At 41.1% G+C, this 22,454-nt stretch overlaps 1 protein-coding gene and 1 long non-coding RNA gene across 2 annotated transcripts in view; one reads left to right on the top strand and one right to left on the bottom strand.

Moving 5' to 3' along the window:
• The window catches only part of LOC133551406 (uncharacterized), a 48,152-nt gene extending 43,934 nt beyond the window's left edge, over positions 1–4,218 (top strand). The window contains exon 3 of the long non-coding RNA XR_009806490.1: positions 3,654–4,218. This is a non-coding gene — a long non-coding RNA (uncharacterized LOC133551406). The remainder of the gene's footprint in view (positions 1–3,653) is intronic.
• The window catches only part of nova1 (NOVA alternative splicing regulator 1), a 107,899-nt gene extending 94,986 nt beyond the window's left edge, over positions 1–12,913 (bottom strand). Inside the window, exon 1 of the mRNA XM_061898072.1 lies at positions 12,670–12,913. Coding sequence (XP_061754056.1) covers positions 12,670–12,838 — 169 coding nt within the window. The 5' untranslated portion in view covers positions 12,839–12,913. The remainder of the gene's footprint in view (positions 1–12,669) is intronic.
• Between the last annotated feature and the right edge of the window lie 9,541 nt (positions 12,914–22,454).

Raw genomic sequence — 22,454 nt, 5'->3', positions numbered from 1 at the left:
TTTTCATACATTTTTAAAAAAGCTCCAGGGAGCCTCTACAGCGGTGCCAAATGCGGCCCTAGAGCCACGGGTTGCCGACCCTTGCTTTAACGTATAGTCACATTATTTTACTGTCATGTTCTTCATTATTTTTAACACTGTGATTACCAGATGACCTGTCCTTATTTTTAATACTGTGATTACCAGCGGAATTATTTATTACTTACTGGATTAAAGTTAAAGTACCAATGATAGTCACACACATACTAGATGTGGCGAAATTATTCTCTGCATTTGACCCATCACAGCAACATCAGCTAAGATTTATCTGAGAGCCTGATGCAGTCATCAAACGAGCCACATGTGGCTCGAGAGCAATAGGTTCTCTACCCCTGTTCTACTCTCTAGATTAGTGGTCCTCAACCACCGGGCCGTGGCCGCAGAATAATTTTTTATATAAAAAACATAAATAAATAAAAAAAACTTTTTTAAAAAAATTTTTTTTTTAAATCAACATAAAAAACACAATATACACTTACAAATAGTGCACCAACCACAAAAAACTCGCTTTTTCAAGACAAAAACGTCCCTTTTTCGTGACAAAGAAGAAAAAGAAAAAAAAGAAAAAAAAAGGACACCCCCCCCCCCGATAATTAAGAGCCATATTACATACAGATAGTTTGTCATGAGATATAAATTGAATTAAGAGGACTTAAAGTAAACTAAATGAGCTCAAATATACCTACAAATGAGGCATAATGATGCAATATGTACATATAGCTAGCCTAAATAGCATGTTAGCATCAATTAGCTTGCAGTCATGCAGTGACCAAATATGTCTGAATAGCACTGCACAAGACAATTACATCAACAAAACTCACCTTTGTGCATTCATGCACAACGTTAAAAGTTTGGTGGACAAAATGAAACAGAAAAAGAAAGTGGCATAAAACACGTCCTCGAAAGGTATACATCTAAACAAACCACGGTGAGTTCCAACGACCGCCAAAATAAGTAGGACAAAACGGCGCTCGCCAAATACTCGAATCAGTGAAGCATGTTTAATACAAACAGTGTGCTTTTTAGCAATTAGGGAGGTTTGTGTCATGTTTGTCCTCCTACAGAAACCATTTTAAAACAAAAAATATGTTTTTTACCCCCTCATTTTTTTCCATTTTTCATACAGTTTTGAAAAAGCTCCAGAGAGCCACTAGGGCGGCGCTAAAGATAGAGCCGCGGGTTGCCAACCCCCGGCCTAGTAGAGCCCCTGCTGTAGCCCTGGCAGACCTAGACTGCACAGATGACACCTGCCTGTTGGCTGATCGCATTGAGCAGGCACAGGAAGTCCTGAACAGAGTGGAGGTGCTTTGTATCAGGGTTGGCCTCAGACTGAACGCAAAGAAGACTGAGGTAATCACCATGGTAATGCTCTGCGAGAGGTCAATGACTTCAAGTATTTGGGTTCCTGGATGAACACAGAACAAGACCTTAAGGTCAGGAAGGCACTAGCGTGGAGGGCCCTGAATGATATGTCAAGAGTGTGGTGCTCGAATCTCTCCCGACACATAGAGCTGAGTCTATTCCACGCCACTGTGGAGTCTATCCTCCTGTATGGCTGCGAAAGCTGGACCCTGACACCCACCCTGCAGAAGTCACTATAAGGGTGCTACACCAGAATGATACAAGCTGTTCTGAATGTGGACCAGAAGATCCACATCACCAACAAGGACCTGTACGGGCAACTGCCGAGGCTCAGCAAGAAGGTAACAGCTAGGAGGATGAGGCTGGCCGGCCACTGCCACAGTATTCGAGAGCTCCCGGCCTGCAGGCTGGTCCTATAGGAACCAACGCATGGGCATCGATCGTGAGGACGTCCCGCACTAACATACGTGGACATCCTGAAGAAAGATGTGGGAGCTGAAAGCCCTACGGAGCTGGCCGGGTGTATGGAGAACCGGAATGATTGAAGATTCCGATGGAAGCTCGTCTGAGGACGACTGAGAGGGAAATTACATGTTTTTACCACTTTGTATTTCAGGTTCTTCATCACAAACACCGCTAACCTCCTTTGTTCCTGTTGGTTCTGTTGATTTAATTTAGTTCATATCCATTCATCCATTTTCTACCGCTTGTCCCTTTTTGGTATCCTTCCAGATAAAAATCAATTCCTTGTTATCATTAATCTACGTTTCTGAGGTAGCGATCATTTTACAGGGTTTGTTGAACATTTACAAAAAAATGCTTCATGTTACACAATCTTCTGCTTTTGTAATGAATAATTCCCAGTTTCTTGTTGGATTTATTGTTGCTGTTACATTGTTCATCTGTATATTAAAAACAATGATTCCTGATGTAGGAGAGAAAATTACATTTGGATTTATATTATTCTCTAATTACATATATTTATGGTGTATGTTGCAGAAGGTTTTCACGTCCATATTTTAATGTTCGGCAAGTTTTTTGTGTTGCTGTATGAATGTCTTTGAGTGTAGATGAATGTTCTCCTGAATCAAGGTCTTCTTGTTCAGTCATCCCTTGGAACGTGGTAGTGTTGATGTTGAATGTAGATGTTTGTTTTTTGTCGGACTCCATTATCATTGTTGTTGTGAAATTGCTGTGAACTTTTTTTTTTGTCCAGATCCTTAAATACTCTCTAGATTAGTGGTCCCCAACCACCGGGCCGCGGAAGAATTTTTTATATAAAAAAAATAAATAAATAAAAAAAACATTTATTTATTTTTTTATATTTCTATTAAATCAACATAAAAAACACAATATACACTTACAAATAGTGCACCAACCACAAAAAACTCGCTTTTTCATGACAAAAACGTCCCTTTTTCATGACAAAGAAGAAAAAGAAAAAAAAGAAAAAAAAAAGGACTTATTAATCTTATTACATCAATTCAGCCTGATGTAAATTTTGCAGTTGGCACTCCAAGTTCCCTTAATTTTTTCCCTTTTTCCTTAAGTCACGAGCTTTCTTGGCGATGTCTGCATTGTGTTTAAAGAGGTGCTCGGTCATGTAAACGTCTGATAGATTGGTGTTATCTTGTTGCTTGGCATTCAACATTGGCGCAATGCTGGATTTTCCTTTTGTAGGACCTGTCTCACTGCTCTCTCTGTGAATCGTCATTTCATCTTTGAACTTCCTTATATTAGCAGGAAAATAATTTCTCTCTGTCATTCTGTGATTCTACACTTTCAATATCTGATATTTGAAACCTGTAATATCTAATTGTTGACATTCTATATTTATTGTAGACTTATGATATCTGGGTGGACCAGTGGTTTGCCATAGTGCCGCACAGCGGGAAGGTCCTGGGTTCGATTTTCCGGGCTCAGGGTCTTTCTGTGTGGAGTTTGCATGTTCTCCCCGTGACTGTGTGGGTTCCCTTTGGGTCCTATGGATTCCTTCCACCTCCAAAGACATGCACTTGGGGATAGGAAACACTAAATCGGCCCCTGTATGTGAATGTAAGAGTGAATCAACGTCTGTCTATCAGTGTTGGCCCTGTGATGAGGTCGCAACTTGTCCAGGATGTACTCCGCCTTCTGCCCGAGTGCAGCTGGGATAGGCTGCAGCCCCCTACGACTCCAAAAGAGACAAGCGGTAGAAAATTGGATGGATGCACTTCTGATATATAATTGTAGGTTGTGTATTTTGTTTGGAGGGACTGGCGGAGATGCGGCTGAGGGGACAGGACTGCAGAGTTTGGAGGGACTGGAGGAGATGCGGATGAGGGGACAGGTCTGCGGAGCTAGCACTGAGCGCTGGGACGGAGAGGCTTCGTGGTGTCTTGGCTGGGTGAGCAGGTGTCGGACACCTCAGTCACCTTGGACGTATCCTCGCTCATCCATGCGGACTGGACACTGGCCGAGAGTGGAGTCTGCTGTCTCGGTTGCTTTGTTGGGTCTGCTCCTGTCTTTGGCCATGCTCCCTCCACCCCAGCGGACGATGGCGTGGAACACCGCAGAGGCCACCACAGTGCATATGTTTATTTTACTTTTTATTCATAGCTGTATGTAGAAGTGTCTGCTTGTATATGCTGCTTTAATGTCTTTAATGTCCTCTGTGTTCTTTGATGTTTGATGTTTCCCTCTTACACACATGGAAGAGGGATGTGTACCATGGCTATGAGTTGTTGTTTTTTTCCCTTGGCCTCAGTCTGCACCCCCTCTCCAGGGCCCAGCCTAAGACCGATTTTTATTTTATTTTATTTTAATCTTCTATTTTTTTCTCCCATCCCCCCTCCCCCCCTTGTTTACCTGTATCTCATCTTTTTTGTAAGGGGCGCTGGAAGCCGGCAGACCCGTCAGCGATCCTGTTCTGTCTCCCTGTAATGTTTGTCTAAACTTGAATGGGATTGTATTGAAAATTTTAATTTTCCTGAAGGAACTCTCCTGACGGAATAAATAAAGTACTATCTAATCTATCTAATTTTTTGCACTAACATTCTCATATTCTGTTCATCTGTTTCTTGAGATTCCATCTCTGATCCTGGAAAGTTCCGGCTGGGAGTTGTGTTCTCTAGTGTGCGTTTTCATAGTTGCTAAGCAGCCAACTGAAGGCCATTGGCGTTAGTTACTTTTGTTGCTAGCGGCACTTTTACGTGGTTTATTTCAACCGATATTGTACCTTGCGCTTGTCTCATAGGTCACTATGTGTGATCAGAATCACTTAAACTATGTCCAAATTCTCACATTTAGATCGCTGTATAGGAGGGATGTAACAAAAAAAGGTTAATTGATAAACGGCGGTACAACTCCCGACAATTAGTTTTACCCTTTTATAGTAAAATTGTTGTAAAACCGTGATTGATATCACTTTAATAAATCAACTGACCAGTGATACTGCTCTTTTACTGGAGAAGCATGCTAGCAGTAGCTCATAAGCCAGCTTAAATGCTAACGCAAATACGAGATACATTAACGCCCATTAAGAAACAAACATTTAAATATCCAAGTAAAATGAAACAAAGATATATTAACAATAACATTTACTTGGTTAGCAAAATGTCGCACTTGATTGAAAATCACAACTAAAAGCAATACAACATGTTCGGGGAGAGGCCTCAAATATACACAAGCAAGACAATAAATAGAATGGCTACATTTTAAGTATTGACAAACAAAGCTTCATTTCACTATTGAAAGTGTAGGCAGAGGTAGAGTTGTAAATTTCTGGCAATCACGTTAGGACATTATTAGACAAAAATGCAATTACAATATAAACTCTACTTTATAACCAGATGTATTAAAGGGGAACATTATCATAATTTCAAAAGGGTTAAAAACAATAAAAATCAGTTCCCAGTGGCTTGTTGTATTTTTGGAAGTTTATTTCTAAATTTTACCGGTCACCGAGTAGCCCTAAAAAAAAGCTTTAAAGTGCTTGATTTTCGCTATTTGCGATGCGATGATCCATTTCCCTGTGACGTCATACAGTGCTGCCAATGTAAACAAACAATGGCAGATACCACAGCAAGATATAGCGACATTAGCTCGGATTTCAGCGGTTTAAGCGATTCAACAGATTACGCATGTATTGAAACGGATGGTTGGAGAATGAAAGTATTGAAGAAGAAACTGAAGCTATTGAGCCAATAGCTATTGACGCTATTCGTAGCCATATCATGGCCGAATAGCTGCGTTAGCATCGCCGGTAAAATGTGCGGACCAAACGATCAGGACTTTCGCATCTCTTGACACTGGAACAACTTAAATCCGTCGATTGGTAAGTGTTTTTTTCGCATTAAATGTGGGTGGAAGGAAACGTAATATAGTTGCAAATGTATCTGCAGGTTATCCATACATCTCTGTGCCATATCTGCTTTAGCACCGCCGGTAAATAGCATGTTAGCATCGATTAGTATAGCATGTTAGCATCGATTAGCTGGCAGTCAACATCAACAAAACTCACCTTTTTGATTCAGTTGACTTTATAGTTGCAAATGCATCTGCAGGTTATCCAAACATCTCTGTGCCATGTCTGCCTTAGCACCGCCGGTAAATAGCATGTTAGCATCGATTAGCGTAGCATGTTAGCAACCAAATATGTCTGATTAGCACATAAGTCAACATCAACAAAACTCACCTTTGTGATTTAGTTGACTTTATCGTTGCAAATGCATCTGCAGGTTATCCATACATCTCTGTGTCATGTCTGTCATCGCCGGTAAAATGTGGAGACAGTTTGGTACATTCAATGGCGGTCTGGCGGCAGACACTTTCGCATCTTCGGGCCAGTGGCGCAACTTGAATCCCTCCCTGTTAGTGTTGTTACACCCTCCGACAACACACCGACGAGGCATGATGTCTCCACGGTTCCAAAAAATAGTCAAAAAAACGAAAATAACAGAGCTGTTTGTAATGTGTTGAAAATGAAAATGGCGGCTGTATTACCCCGGAGACGTCACGTTCTGACGTCATCACCACATGAGCGATAAACAGAAAGGCGTTTAATTCGCCAAAATTCACCCATTTAGAGTTCGGAAATCGGTTAAAAAAATATATGGTCTTTTTGCTGCAACATCAAGGTATATATTGACGCTTACATAGGTCTGGTGATAATGTTCCCCTTTAAAGGCCTACTGAAACCCACTACTACCGACCACGCAGTCTGATAGTTTATATATCACTGATGAAATATTAACATTGCAACACATGCCAATACGGCCGGTTTAGTTTACTAAATTACAATTTTAAATTTCCCGCGGAGTTTCTTGTTGAAAACGTCGCGGAATGATGACGCGTGTGTGTGACATCTCGAGTTGGAGGGGACACATTAGCGCAGCAACACTAGCGGCTAAAAGCCGTCTCTTTTCATCGCGCAATTAAACAGTATTCTGGACATCTGTGTTGCTGAATCTTTTGCAATTTGTTCAATTAGTAATGGAGAAGTCAAAGTAGAAAGATGGAGGTGGGAAGCTTTAGCCTTTAGCCACACAAACACACGGTGTTTCCTTATTTAAAATTCCCGGAAGTGAAGTTTTACCATGGATAAGAGCGATCAAGCGAACACGGATCCCGACCACTTGTCAACCGGCAGGTTTCTGTGAGAAAATTGTGGTAAAAAGTCGCCTCTTACCGGGAATCACCTGAACTTCTGTCGTGCTGCTGCTGCCGTGACTAATTACCTCAGAGACTGGCATCAAGACACCCGTGGACACACCCCTCCGACTATCAGGTACTATATAATCTCACTAAAACACTAGCAACACAATAGAAAGATAAGGGATTTCCCAGAATTATTCTAGTAAATGTGTCTAAAAACATCTGAATCGCTAACAATGCAATTTTTTTTTTTTTTTACTTTTTTATTTTATTTTATTTTTTTCTAGTCTTTCGCTATCAATATCTTTAGCCACAAATCTTTCATCCTCGCTCAGATTAATGGGGAAATTGTCGTTTTCTCGGTCCAAATAGCTCTTTTTGTTGGAGGCTCCCATTATAAACAATGTGAGGATGTGAGGAGCCCTCACACATTTTTTATTAGCGACCAAAAGGTGCGAACTTTATGGTCCATGTTCTCTACAAATCCTTTCAGCAAAAATATGGCAATATCGCGAAATGATCAAGTATGACACATAGAATGGACCTGCTATCACTGTTTAAATAAGAAAATCTCATTTCAGTAGGCCTTTAACAAGTCATATGCAAAAAAAAATAAGACTGGCAGATTCCCAGCGAGGAAAAACTGACATGACAAGACAACATGACAAAGGTCTGTCAAACATTTGCAGCACAATAGAAATGTTGGTTTTTCAACGATATAAAAGGGTAGCATGTCTTTGGCGATGTAGTGATAACAACCAAATTTTCTATAAACGCACACCATTTTTGCACTGACCTGGATAATTAACCAAATGCCTCAGTTTTAAGAGGGCATGCAGGTTTGTCGTGCTTATCTAACTAGCTACTTGGTGTTGATACGCTCAACTTGATCCAAAGGTTTAAACTAGAATATTCCCACAGTGGTGCAGTGGTATTTTGTTTTGTGTTCATTTTGTCCATGTTAGCTGCTGCATGCTAACTAGTTGCACTGTGTGAAGCTAGCAGGCTTTTTGCCTTGCAAGTTCCCCCACAAAGTCGCCAACACTTAACGATGACAAGATAATTCACCCCCTTCTTATCATTCCGCTATAGCACAAACGTACGAAGCTGCTGAAAGCGACGGAAAGCGTGAATACTCTTGAAGCATGCAGATGACGATTTATCGATGCTGAAAAAACTTACTGACTTCATTTTAATTTATCGTCAATTAAAGGACTTACCGAATATCGGCCCAGGCCTATGATTAATACAAAGTAGAATGCAAAAAAAAAATCTGAATACCTTTTTCTTCTTGTCTCATAAGAGTTGCGAACAATAGGCAACATTCTAAAAGAAAAAGCTGCAATTCCCCTTTAACTTACAGTTGTGTAAATTTCACGATGACTCGCCTGCTGATGGCTTCATATAGCGTCAAAAATAAAATGTATCCTCTTCACTTTCCCTCAGGTGTTCACATATTACGATGCAGAACACGTTAAATCCACACATTTTTTTTTCAGCTTCCTCAACTCACAAGGAAAAACATATGATTGGCTCTACTTCATAACGAGCACCCACTCTCTCTCATTTGTATGCTTTGAAGAATTGTGAGTGGATGTATTCCCAACTTGTCCCACCTATCTACGAGAGGAAATTTAAAATGATTGGCTTTCGTTTGTGACAACAGTAGACAGGGGGACAGAGATGAGGGAAGATGATAGTGTATTGTGTCCCCTTTCCAGCGGATTTATCCACTACTGCCGGTAATTTTGTTGACTTGAAATATATTAATTTTGTGAGTTTATTAATCTTTAAAAATGTTGACAGTCATTTGAAGGGTCTCTTCCCCCTCTTGTAGCTATGTTCTGGATCATCATTTGTCCCAAAGTAGGTTGTCATGAAATCTGCCACGATTAGTTGTAGTTGATGTTCAGGGAACTAGTAAATGTTGTAATGCGTCTGTGAAATAATTGCGCAGCAGTATGCTTAAAGGCCTACTGAAATGAGATTTTCTTATTTAAACAGAGATAGCAGGTCCATTCTATGTGTCATACTTGATCATTTCGCAATATTGCATTATTTTCGCTGAAAGGATTTAGTAGAGAACATCGACGATCAAGTTCGCAACTATTGGTTGCTAACAGAAAAGCCCTGCCTCCAACGGATGTCGCAGATGATGACGTCACATGTTGATGGCTCCACACATCCTCACATTGTTCTTAATGGGAGCCTCCAACAAAAAGAGCTATTCGGACCGAGAAAACGACAATTTCCCCATTAATTTGAGCGAGGATGAAAGGTTCGTGTTTGAGGATATTGATAGCAACGGACTAGAAAAAACCAAAACAAACAAAAAAAAAAACGTGATTGCCATGGGACGGATTCAGATATTTTTAGACACATTTACTAGGATAATTCTGGGAATTCCCTTATCTTTCTATTGTGTTGCTAGTGTTTTAGTGAGTTTAATAGTACCTGATAGTCGGAAGGGTGTGTTGACGCCAGTGTCTGATGGAAGTCGAGGGCAGCTGTATGGACGCCACAAGCTCAGCAGATCTCCGGTAAGTGGCGACTTTTTACCACAATTTTCTCACCGAAAACTGCTGGTTGACATTTGGTCGGGATCCATGTTTGCTTGACCGCTCTGATCCATAGTAAAGTTTCACCTCCAGGAATTTTAAACAAGGAATCACCATGTGTTTGTGTGGCTAAAGGCTAAAGCTTCCCAACTCCATCTTTCTACTTTGACTTCTCCAATATTAATTGAACAAATTGCAAAAGATTCAGCAACACAGATGTCCAAAATACTGTGTAATAATGCCGTTAAAGCAGACGACTTTTAGCTGTGTGTGTGTGCAGCGCTCATATTTCCTAACAGTCTGTGACGTCATGCATACACGTCAGCATTCCCCTACGTTTTCAACAAGACACTTCGCGGGAAATTTAAAATTGTAATTTAGTCAACTAAAAAGGTCGTATTGGCATGTGTTGCAATGTTAATATTTCATCATTGATATATAAACTAACAGACTGTGTGGTGGGTAGTAGAGGGTTTCAGTAGGCCTTTAAAATGACGAAAATACGTAAATAATACATGTTCTTCCATGTATACTTACAGCGTCATCATGGAAATGTGAAACGTATGGAGACAGCCTAATCACATGATAAAATAATTCCTCATTCATGTTTGCATATTGTGGACCAAGTTATATGGCAATCTGAAATGTTTGAAACAGTAGCTTATACGTAGGCATACCTTGGTAAAATGTCTCCTCTTTAGTTTTGGGCGTACATTAGGCTGCTGAGCATGCTCTATTTATTTTCACCTGTATAATTATTGCGAGCGTTGGTTGTAGTTTGTTTTAGTCTTTGTTTTCTGATAGTACTGACAATACCCAAAGGATTACCATTTGTTGTGATATTGTATGCAGGCATGACGTACTTCTTCCTGAATATATGCCTAATTCCAGTGTAAAATGCTTTTGTTGTTGACAAACGCTTGTCTATTCAGCTATTATGGTCCCAGCACCTCAACCCCTAATAAGAAGTTTGAAGTTCCTTGGAGTAGCCCCAGTCGACAAAAACACGTAAATAATACATGTTCTTATGAATGCCCGATTGTAGCTGAGATAGGCGCCAGCGCCCCCCGCGACCCCGAACGGGAATAAGCGGCAGAAAATGGATGGATGGATGGATGAATGTGCCTGTTGCCATCTTACATGTATAATTACAGCGTGTATACAAAACATTGATAGAGCACTATCAAAGTTTAAAGCATTTGAATAGATCGAATCCCAATGACCTGCATTGTTAGCTATACTTATTGCAAGCTCGTATTTACGATTTACAAAGCATACAAAATAAAACATATGTGTGTTCTTGGGCCCTGCGATGAGGTGCCGACTTGTCCAGGTTGCACCTTAACCTGACTCTCGCCAGATCGTTGTAGTTCGCTGAGCTCCACACAAGGATCCGGGACTTCTCAATAGGAGGTGTATTTCAGAAGGCGGGAGATTGTAAAACAATAAATAATTGTATGTGATTGGATAAACCATTTGTCTGTTATCTTGAATGAGTGTTACTTCAACCACTCACATCCTAATCAACCCGTGACGCTGATGAGAGCGATGCTGGGAAATCCAAAACAGAACAGCTGATATATAGGATAACAATAGAGCGAAAATTTCTGTTCATCTTTTCAATAATTAATATTCGATAGATTCGAAAAAACAGTAGCAGTAGCAGAATCAATCCCAGCACAAGACTCCTCGCCGCATGCCGCCATTGTTGTTTGAATCAAACAGTCGCTTCGGCACTACGTCACATCTATGAAATCCCGTCCGGCCATCCTGATTGGTTCATTATTTTTTGCTATCTTGAAGGAGTTTGCATTGCCCTTGAGCCCAGATCCTTGTTGTTTGAATCAAACAGTCGCTTCGGCACTACGTCACATCTATGAAATCCAGCCTGGCGATCCTGATTGGTTCATTATTTTTTGCTATCTTGAAGGAGTTTGCATTGCCCTCGAGCCCAGATCCTTGTTGTTTGAATCAAACAGTCGCTTCGGCACTACGTCACATCTATGAAATCCCGCCTGGCGATCCTGATTGGTTCAATATTTTGTACTATTTTGAAGGAGTTTGCATTGCCCTCGAACCTAGATCCTTGTTGTTTGAATCAAAAAGTCGCTTCGGCACTACGTCACATCTATGAAATCCCGCCTGGCGATCCTGATTGGTTCAATATTTTTTGCTATCTTGAAGGAGTTTGCATTTCCCTCGAGCCCAGATCCTTGTTGTTTGAATCATACAGTCGCTTCGGCACTACGTCACATCTATGAAATCCCGCCTGGCGATCCTGATTGGTTCAATATTTTGTACTATTTTGAAGGAGTTTGCATTGCCCTCGAGCCCAGATACTTGTCGTGTGAATCAAACAGTCGCTTCGGCACTACGTCACATCTATGAAATCCCGCCTGGCGATCCTGATTGGTTCAATATTTTGTACTATTTTGAAGGAGTTTGCATTGCCCTCGAACCCAGATCCTTGTTGTTTGAATCAAACAGTCGCTTCGGCACTACGTCACATCTATGAAATCCCGCCTGGCGATCCTGATTGGTTCAATATTTTTTGCTATCTTGAAGGAGTTTGCATTGCCCTCGAGCCCAAATCCTTGTGTGGAGCTCAGCGAACTACAAGGATCTGGCGACAGTCAGGTTAGGCTCGAATGCAGTTGAGATAGGCTCCAGCACCACCCCCTGCAACCCCAAAAGGGACAAGCGGTAGAAAATTTGTGGATGGATGTGTGTTTTTGTCTTAGATAGGGATTGTGAAGGAACTGCAACTTCCCCTTTAAACGGGATATTTTTTCTAGTTAAAAAATGGGGACATCTTATCCCAAAAAAACCTGATATAAACCGTCCAAACTTTCTAGAACGGTTCAAATTCAAACTATGCCCATCCTATCCATCACTGCACAGCTCACAATTTTTGACCGTTTTGATTGCAACATCCGGGTAGTTCCAGTGTGCTACATGTTGGCGTGCACGCCAAAGTGCGAGCAAGTGCGCCACAACAGTGCGTTTGTGTCGAAGCAACACACACGGAACGAAAGGCGACGTCAACACAGCGGATGAGCGGCTTTGTTGTCCTCACCTCCCGTGTTGGTGCGCTTGGTACATCCGGCCTCCTCCTCCGGAGTTTCCAGCGGCCGCTTGCGGGAGTCCGCGTTGTCAGCCTCCATGTGGCTCTGCTGCAGGTTGTGCAGGTTCGACGTGGAAAAGATCCCGTTATGCTCCATGGCTGCTTCGCCACCACCGGCCATTATCTTTTTTTCTGGAGCTGGGAGAGAGAGAGAAAAAAACGTGCGTTCTTCCTTCTCTGCGTCTCTCCCGCCGCAAGAAACGATGACGCGCGCCGCCAAACGAGCAAGTTTTGGCGTCCAACGGATCTTCTCCTGCAGGACTGGGGGTCTCCACTTACTGCTGCCCCCCTCCCACACGCACACACACCGAGCTAAATATAAACCCCATTGAATGAAAGGCGCTCTTTTCATTTCACGCTGCTTTATTGTTGAGGCGCTCAACCAAAGTCACTGGCACCCCCAATCCCACACACACAATAGCGACACCGGCTGCAGTCTGCAAAGAAACATGACAACTAATTCATTTCTCTCGCATAGGGTGCCGAATATAAAAAGTTCAGTCACACTTTGATCACAAATATATTTCTCAGAATTAACTCACTTTTCAGATTTAGTTGATTTTCATCACATTTAAAGGCCTACTGAAACCCACTACTACCCACCACGCAGTCTGATAGTTTATATATCAATGATGATATATTAACATTGCAACAAATGCCAATACGACCTTTTTAGTTTTCTAAATTACAATTTTAAATTTCCCGCGAGTTTCGTCTCCAAAACGTCGTGTAATGATGACGTGTACGCAAGACGTCACGGTTTTTTAGGAAGTATGAGCGCTACGCACACACACAGCTAAATGTTGTCTGCTTAAACGGCACAATTATACAGTTTTTTGGACATCTGTGTTGCTGAATCTTTTGCAATTTGTTCAATTAATATTGGAGAAGTCACAGTAAAATGATGGATTTGGGAAGCTTTAGCCTTTAGCCACACAAACACACGGTGATTCCTTGTTTAAAATTCCTGGAGGTGAAACTTTACTATGGATCAGAGCGCGGTCAAGCAAACATGAATCACGACGGAATGTCAACCAGCAGGTTTCGGTGAGAAAATTGTGGTTAAAAAGTCGCTTCTTACCGGAGAAAAGCTGAGCTTGTGTCGTCCATGCAGCTGCCGTCGACTCCCCTGAGACACTGCGCATCAAGACACCCGTGGAGACACCCTTCCGACTATCAGGTACTATTTAACTCAACTAAAACACTAACAACACAATAGAAAGATAAGGGATTTCCCAGAATTATCCTATTAAATGTGTCTAAAAACATCGGAATCCGTCCCAATCGCGTTTTTTTTAAACTTTTTTTTTTTTCTAGTCCGTCGCTATCAATATCCTCAACCACAAATCTTTCATCCTCACTCAAATTAATGGGGAAAGTGTCGTTTTCTCGGTCCGAATAGCACTTTTTGTTGGAAGCTCCCATTAAAAATAATGTGAATATGTGAGGAGCCCCCACACATGCGACGTCATCGTGTGCGACTTCAGTTAGAGGCAGGGCATTTCTCTTAGCACCGAAAGTTGCAAACTTTATCGTGGATGTTCTCTAATAAATCCTTTCAGCAAAAATATGGCAATATCGCAAAATTATCAAGTATGACACATAGAATGGACCTGCTATCCCCGTTTGAATAAGAAAATCTAATTTCAGTAGGCCTTTAAACGGGAATAGCAGGTCCATTCTATGTGTCATACTTGATCATTTTGCGATATTGCCATATTTTTGCTGAAAGGATTTAGTAGAGAACATCCACAATAAAGTTTGCAACTTTTGGTCGCTAATAGAAAAGCCCTGCCTTTACCGGAAGTATGTGTGCGTGACGTCACGAGTTGCAGGGCTCTGTCACGCCAAATTTCTTCCCTCCCTACAAAAACCTCCACCCCCCCCATTTACTTCCAGGGTCATGATTAATACAGACGTTTTGTTATAGCTGTATCATAAAAATATAACATTATATTATAAAAATACAGACGTTTTGTTAATGCTATATTATTAAAAAAAAAAAAAAAATTACAAACACAAGCTATTGGATGATGTAAGAGAAAACGTGAGGAAACGTGACCCCGGGAGTAAATGCGTCATCCCATAGCTTGTGTTTGTAAATAGTTTTTATTTTTTTTTTTTTTTTTTATTATATAGCGTTAACAAAACGTCTGTATTTTTATAATATAGCGTTATATTTTTTATAATATAGCGCTATATTTTTATAATACAGCGTTAACAAAACATCTGTATTAATCATGACCCTGGATGTAAATGGGGGGGGTGGTTTTTGTAGGGGGGAAGAAATTTGGCGGGACAGCTCCACACATATTCACATAGTTTATAATGGGAGCCACCAGCAGTAAGAGCAATTCGGACCGGGAAAGCGACAATTTCCCCATCAATTTGAGCGAGGATGAAAGATTCATGAATTACAATATTAAAAGTGAAGGACTAGAAAAAAAAAAAGCGACGTCTCCGGGCAACGGCAGAGTGAGCGTTTCAGATGTAATTAGACACATTTACTAGGATAATTCTGAAAGATCCCTTATCTGCTTATTGTTTTAATAGTGTTTTAGTGAGATTTTAAAGATTGTAAAGACATACCTTGAGGTCGGATGGCTGCGGTGAACACGAAGTGTCTCAGAGAGAAGCCAAGAAGCCAAGCTCACAGCTGCCGCTGCTGTAAGTTATATATCACAATTTCCCCATCCATGTTCGCTTGACCGCTCCGCTTCCGAACAAACAAAGAAACATCGGCTGTGTCTCAGTGCTAAAGACAGCTGCAATCCACCGCTTTCCACCAACAGCATTGTTCTTTTTAGTCTCCATTATTAAATGAACAAATTGCAAAAGATTCAGCAACACAGATGTCCAAAATACTGTGTAATTATGCGGTTAAAGCAGACGACTTTTAGCCGTATCTGGTGCTGAGCTAATATTTCCTGACGTCAGTGACGTTACGTGTATGCGTCATCATTTCGCGACATTTTCAACAAGAAAGTCGCGGGAAATTTAAAATTGCAATTTAGTAAACTAAAAAGGCCGTATTGGCATGTGTTGCAATGTTAATATTTCATCATTGATATATAAACTATCAGACTGTGTGGTCGGTAGTAGTGGGTTTCAGTAGGCCTTTAAATGTTGACTATAATATTGTACCTCAACGTTAAATCAAAACCTAAATGTTAAATAATCATCCATCCATTTTCTTTGGGGGCGCTGGTGCCTGTCACAATCCGCTACGCGGATCGTTTATTGTTTTGCCGTTTATATGTCTTTGTTCATGTTTAGTTCTGGACTCTGCCGATCCCTTGTGTTTGAGCACTTCCCTGTTTGTTTAGTCACCATGGCAACGTAATGTGCTCCTCCTCACGGGCTCCTCATACACCTGTTTTTGATTATTATTTGTGTATTTAAGCCAACCTGATTCCTCAGTTTTTCCTCGGTCCATTGTTTGCTTTTGCAACAAGTCACGTTAAGTATTCTGTTGTATGTCTTTCCATGTGATAAATTCCGCCTTATCTTTGCGTGCGGTCGGCACGTTATATTTTTGTACTTTTGTCTCCTGCTAAGTTTAGCGTTAGCTTCTGTGCGTAGGCACGCGCTTTATTTTGTCCTTTTGTATCAGTGTTCTTTTGTTTTATTATATTAAATATCAGTTTCTTACCTGCACTCCTGCTGACTGGTCGTTGTGCATCCACGAAGTGGCAACTCTGCGCAGCAAGTGCGCCGAAAGCGTGACAGTGCCTATCCCAGCTACAATCGGGCAGAAGGCGGAGTACACCCTGGACAAGTCGTGACCTCATCACAGGGCAAACACAGATAGACAGACAATATTCACACTCACATTCGCACACTCGGGCCAATTTAGTGTTGCCAATCAATCTATCCCCCGGTGCATGTTTTTGGAGGTGCGAGGAAACCGGAGTACCCGGAGGGAACCCATGCAGTCATGGGGAGAACATGCAAACTCCACACAGAAAGATCCCGAGCCCGGGATTGAACCCAGGACTATTCAGGACCTTCGTATTGTGAGGCAGACGCACTAACCCCTGCCCACTGTGCTGCCCATTAATATTAATCTTAAATCTAAATGTGAATGCTCAATATTAAAGTTAAAGGTAAAGTACCAATGCGTGAGAGGTGAGGGGAGCAGTGAGCAGCAGAGTTGGCCACGCCCTGGAGTCATTTTTGGTAAATTTGTGTTCCACATCTTCCATCTTCCACATCACAGTGGTTCAGGTTTGCTGTGAGTGACTGTTCGCTGTTGCTGTTGCAAAAAATCTAAGTATCGTTCTATCTGTGTGCTTCTAATTGTTTTACAGCAGGGGTCTCAAACTCAATTCACCTGGGGGCCACTGGATACAGAGTCTAAGTGAGGCTGGGCCGCAAGAAAAGTTTTCTTCAAAAATCTTTGCATACTCCTCAGCATGTCTAGTTGTATAATGACGTTTCAAATTGTATCCCTTGTGCACCGCAACTTTCTCTGTGCAAATAAGATGCGTCAGGGTGTCCCTGTGCTCAACAAAGAGATATTGCATCTCCCACTTTTCCTGGAATCATCTTTGCTCATCACAAACCTTTCTCTTCAATGCAGGCTTTGAAAAAGACATGTTTGGGGTTGTGGAATATATTTGTATTTAGCCGACGCACGGAGAATAATGTTATTTCCCCAATGTGTGTCACTCCGCTATTCCTCCCTGCAGCAACACGGCGGTCGGCGGATAGCGAATGCAAAAAAGTGACGGCTCCCGAAGTGTTATCCGGCGTCATATACAAATACATGTAGTGTTCCTTGTGTGAGGCAATGCAAATTAAACAATACAAACGGCGTGGCGCAGTGGAAAAGTGGACGTGCGCAACCCGAGGGTTCCTGGTTCAATCCCCACCTAGTACCAACCTCATCATGTCGGTTGTGTCCTGAGCAAGACACTTCACCCTTGCTCCTGATGGGTGCTGGTTAGCGCCTTGCATGGCAGCTCCTTCCATCAGTGTGTGAATGTGTGTGTGAATGGGTAAATGTGGAAGTAGTGTCAAAGCGCTTTGAGTACCTTGAAGGTAGAAAAGCGCTATACAAGTACAACCCATTTATCATTTATTTAAAAAAACAAATAACGGTTTGAATCGGTCCAGATTATTGAGGACTATAATTACTGACAGACAGGTGTTGCAGTGTGTCTGCAGCCATACACGTAAGAAAACCCTCGTCTCCATGGCAACGTCTCTCATTTGCTGCTTTTCCACTAACGCAGGGGTAGGCAACCCAGAACGTTGAAAGAGCCATTTTGGACCTAGATAACAACTCTGTCAAGAGCTGTTCAAACAAAACTCGCGGGCCGCACTAACATTAAACTTTGATATTAAGGTGGGGGCCGCAAAATAACGTCTCGCGAGCCGCAATTGGCCCGTGTGTCTGAGACCCCTGATATACACATATACAGAAACATTCTGACTGTGGGTGGAAAGTAAATGGAAATTGCACACAGAGAGGTGCTAAACTATAAAATCAGTGCCTATTAGAGTTCACCGTGGTAATGGCTTTAGATGATGCCAACATGTTTTATACTGAATACTTTCTAATACGCTCCTGTTTTCGACATACAGGCTAACGGGCATGTATTTCCCCCGTTAGCCTGTATGTCGATGTGTCATTGACCGGGCTAGCATGCTATAAGCATTCAATGCAGGAAGATACTAGCTTTGTTAGATAAGATCATAGACTGTTTTGGACAATATAGTTTACATAGGAAATGTCCATTTCGATTTATTACAAGTAATAAGAAAACGTAAATGCCTTACCTATCAAGGAGGAAATTAGCAAATTTGGCGCCAGATTAAAAAAAATATTCTCCGCCTTCAATCATCTCCATCCTTCAAAGGCATCCTTGATACAAATCCTCGTTTTGTTCCTGGCTTTGTTATTAATAAGTTGAGAATTGTAACGACACCTTCTAGATTTACTAAAGTCTGACATATTTAGTAACTTTACCAGTGGCAGTAGCCAGACGAAGGTGGCGGTGTGTAACTGGCAAACTGGATGTGACACAGACTTTCTAATTGGTCAAACGGTAGAGGACGGGACATCGAAATAAAAACAATAACAATATTTCGGGGCTGTGAATCTAATTTATATATGAGCATATCCCGGCTGAATTTCTGTTATCAGTTATAAAGGTATTCGAAAAGAACATGATATATTAATGCCTTTTGATATATCAGGGCCATTTAATGACGCCTTGACATGAAATTATTACATATGGCTCCTTTAAATCTAAACGTAAATGTTAAACGGAAATGTTAAATCTAAACCTAAATGTTAAATATAAATCTTAAATCCAAAAGTAAGAGCTAAATGTTAAATGTTCACTTCTACACTTGGCGATAGATTTTGTGCTCACGTTTAGATTTAGGTTTAGATTTAACATTTAGGTTCAGATTGAAGATTTAGAGCTAAGATTTTGATATTGATTTAAGATTTAGGTTTGGGTACGGTAAAGGACCACAAGAATCAAACTCAAGGCCCAAGGGCCAGATGTGGACCGTCACATCATGCGAAAGCCCGGAAATAATATGCCTTAATCTTTTCATACTGAACATAGATGTTCTCTACATTTTGACGTAAAACAAATACATGTACTGCATGCAAATTAATATATTTTCAACTTTAATATAATCTAATAAGGCAACAGAATATTATATTACGTAATTACCAAAAAATAAAAGGTTTGGTTAAGGAATAATACTTAAATATCTGCTTGAGTAATGATTTCAAAGCAAGTTATTCATCAAATTGTACACTTTAAAAATGACTGTAGATCCATCCATCCATTTTCTACCGCTTGTCCCTTTCGGGATCACGGGGGCTGCTGGAGCCTATCTCAGCTGGATTCGGGCGGTAGGCAGGGTACACCCTGGACAAGTCGCCACCTCATCGCAGGATATTACGGTAAAATTCTGGCAAGTGAGTTTGTTTGTTTTTTACCATATAATAAACTTTTTAACTGTTTTCCCATGTACACTATTATTGCACTATAGATATATATATATATATATAGATATATATATAGATATATATATATGTATATATATATATATATATATACATACATATATATATATATATATATATCTATATATATATATACGTATATATATATATATATATATACTCCCTGCCTTCCGCACGAGTGCAGCTGGGATTGGCTCCAGCACCCCCCGTGACCCCGAAAGGGACAAGCGGTGGGAAATGGATGGATGGATTTTATTCACAGTTACAAGTGGCCATCTAAAGGCAAACATAACCTCAATGAAAACTCCTGAATTACACTTTCGATGATGTTTAAAATCAGACATACACAACTGCAAACTTTTGGCAGGTAATTCTCCAATAAATACATTTTTCAATAAAAAAATAGCAGACAGCCAATTTGGTGAGAGGCCAACTTTGATACATTTTGTACCTCATCAGTACACTAAAAAATGTTGGGTTAAAAATAAACCAATTTTAACCCAACTGCTGGTTCAGAAAAGGACGAACCCTTTATTTGAGTTATGTTAACCCAACATTTAGGGTTAATTTTTTCAACCCAACTTTAGCGCTGAATTATTTAACCAAAAAGTTGGGTTATGATAACTTGATGTTGGGTTATTCGCAACCAAAGTATTGGGTTAAATTATTTAACCCAATAGTTGAGTAATGCTTACTCATACCCTTATAAAAAAAAAAAGAATTGCGCTTCATAAAAATAACTCCAAAATTTAGCCCAACACTCACAACTCATAAATTGGGATATATCAAAATAACCCAGCATTTTAAAGTGTGTACTTTGCCAACATTTTTCTTGGACAGTTCTTCAAGAATGTTGTGTCTTTTTTGTTGTTTTTGTGGCAAAAGTGGCTGTGTTTTCGAAGCTTATTTTAATTCATAACACATAGAATCATCTTGTGCTTGTCAATGTTTTAAGTGTTCTTTATAACCGTAAACTCAATTAGCACATGATTTCACCAATTATTGTATTGATGTATTACTTGTTTTATACCACATGGGTTTAACAGTAGACTCTAGAGGTCAGTAACACCACACACTCAGCGCTCAATGTCAATTTTCTGTACTGTTTCAATTCCATCAATCCATCCATTTTATACCGCTTTTCCCTTTTGCGGTCGCGGGTGGTGCTGGATCCTATCTCAACTGCATTTGGGCGGATGGCGGGGTACACCCTGGACAAGTCGCCACCTCATCGCACTCACATTCACACACTAGGGCCAATTTAGTGTTGCCAATCAACCTATCCCCAGGTGCATGTCTTTGGAAGTGGGAGGAAGCCGGAGTACCCGGAGGGAACCCACGTAGTCACGGGAAGAACATGCAAAATCCACACAGAAAGATCCTGAGCCCGGGATTGAACTCAGGACTACTCTGGACCTTCGTATTGTGAGGCACATGCACTAACCTATTTTCCACCATGCTGCCCTTGTTGAAATTCATTATAGCTAATATTGATTATGACTATATTAAAAACACTATTAAAGACTCGCTTATTGTACGCTGTATGCTCGGTCCTCCACAAGTTGGAGACATTCTCCGTGGTTAGTTTTATGCTTAAAAGTGTTTGTCCATCTTAAACAATCATTTACCCACATTTGTGAACTGCTGAGAGGGAGCTCTAGCGTAATTTTTCTGTTGGTAAATGAAAGGCGAGGAGAAATTATCATCACAATTCAACTTCTGTAACATGTAATTGCTGCCTCTTTGTGAAGTCAGCTTTGCGAGTTAGAAAACTGCTGTTAATTGGCTTGCTACGGATATATAAATATTGAATGAATATACAAATTTTGGGTTTCACGGTGGCAGAGAGGTTAGTGCATCCGTCTCACAATACGAAGGTCCTGAGTAGTCAGGGTTCAATCCCGGGCTCGGGATCTTTCTGTGTGGAGTTTGCATGTTCTCCCCGTGAATGCATGGGTTCCCTCCGGGTACTCCGGCTTCCTCCCACCTCCAAAGACATGCACCTGGGGATAGGTTGATTGGCAACACTAAATTGGCCCTAGTGTGTGAATGTGAGTGTAAAATGTTGTCTATCTGTGTAGGCCCTGTGATGAGGTGGCGTTTTGTGCAGGGTGTACCCCGCCTTCCGCCCGATTGTAGCTGAGTTAGGCACCAGCGCCGCCCACGCATACTTGCCAACCTTGAGACCTCCGATTTCGGGTGGTGGGCGGAGGCGTAGTTGGGGGCGTGGTTGGGGTGGGGGGCGCGGTTAAGAGGGGTGCCGTATAATTCACCAAATGAGTGTTTAGAAAAGCGCGATATAAATCTAAGTTTTTTTTGTTTTTTTTAATGTAGAATATATGTACATTCTATTCTATGTACAGTAGATGGCAGTATTGTCCTGTTTAAGAGGGTCACAACATTGAGTCAGGTTTGCATGGAGCTGGAGGGGGCGTGGCCTCCAACTACGCCTGAATTTCATGAGATTTTCGGGAGAAAATTTGTTCTGGGATGTTTTCGGGAGAGGCGCTGAATTTCGGGAGTCTCCCGGAAAATCCGTGAGGGTTGGCAAGTATGCCCCCGTGACCCCAAAGGGAATAAGCGGCAGAAAATGGATGGATGTATATATTTATGCAAACTAGCAAGTGAGCATGATGGTGCATTGCTTAATGTTAATATGTTACATTACTTAGCAGGCTTAGCACAGTAGACAGGAGGAGGAAGTATAGGTCTGAACTACAAGAGAGGACGAAAATGTTGCCGT

Source organism: Nerophis ophidion, linkage group LG04 (assembly GCF_033978795.1).
Source record: "Nerophis ophidion isolate RoL-2023_Sa linkage group LG04, RoL_Noph_v1.0, whole genome shotgun sequence".
In the NCBI taxonomy this organism is placed as follows: Eukaryota; Metazoa; Chordata; class Actinopteri; order Syngnathiformes; family Syngnathidae; genus Nerophis; species Nerophis ophidion.
The sequence above is the reverse complement of the archived record's forward strand: the minus strand, read 5'-3'. Positions and strand labels throughout refer to the sequence as shown.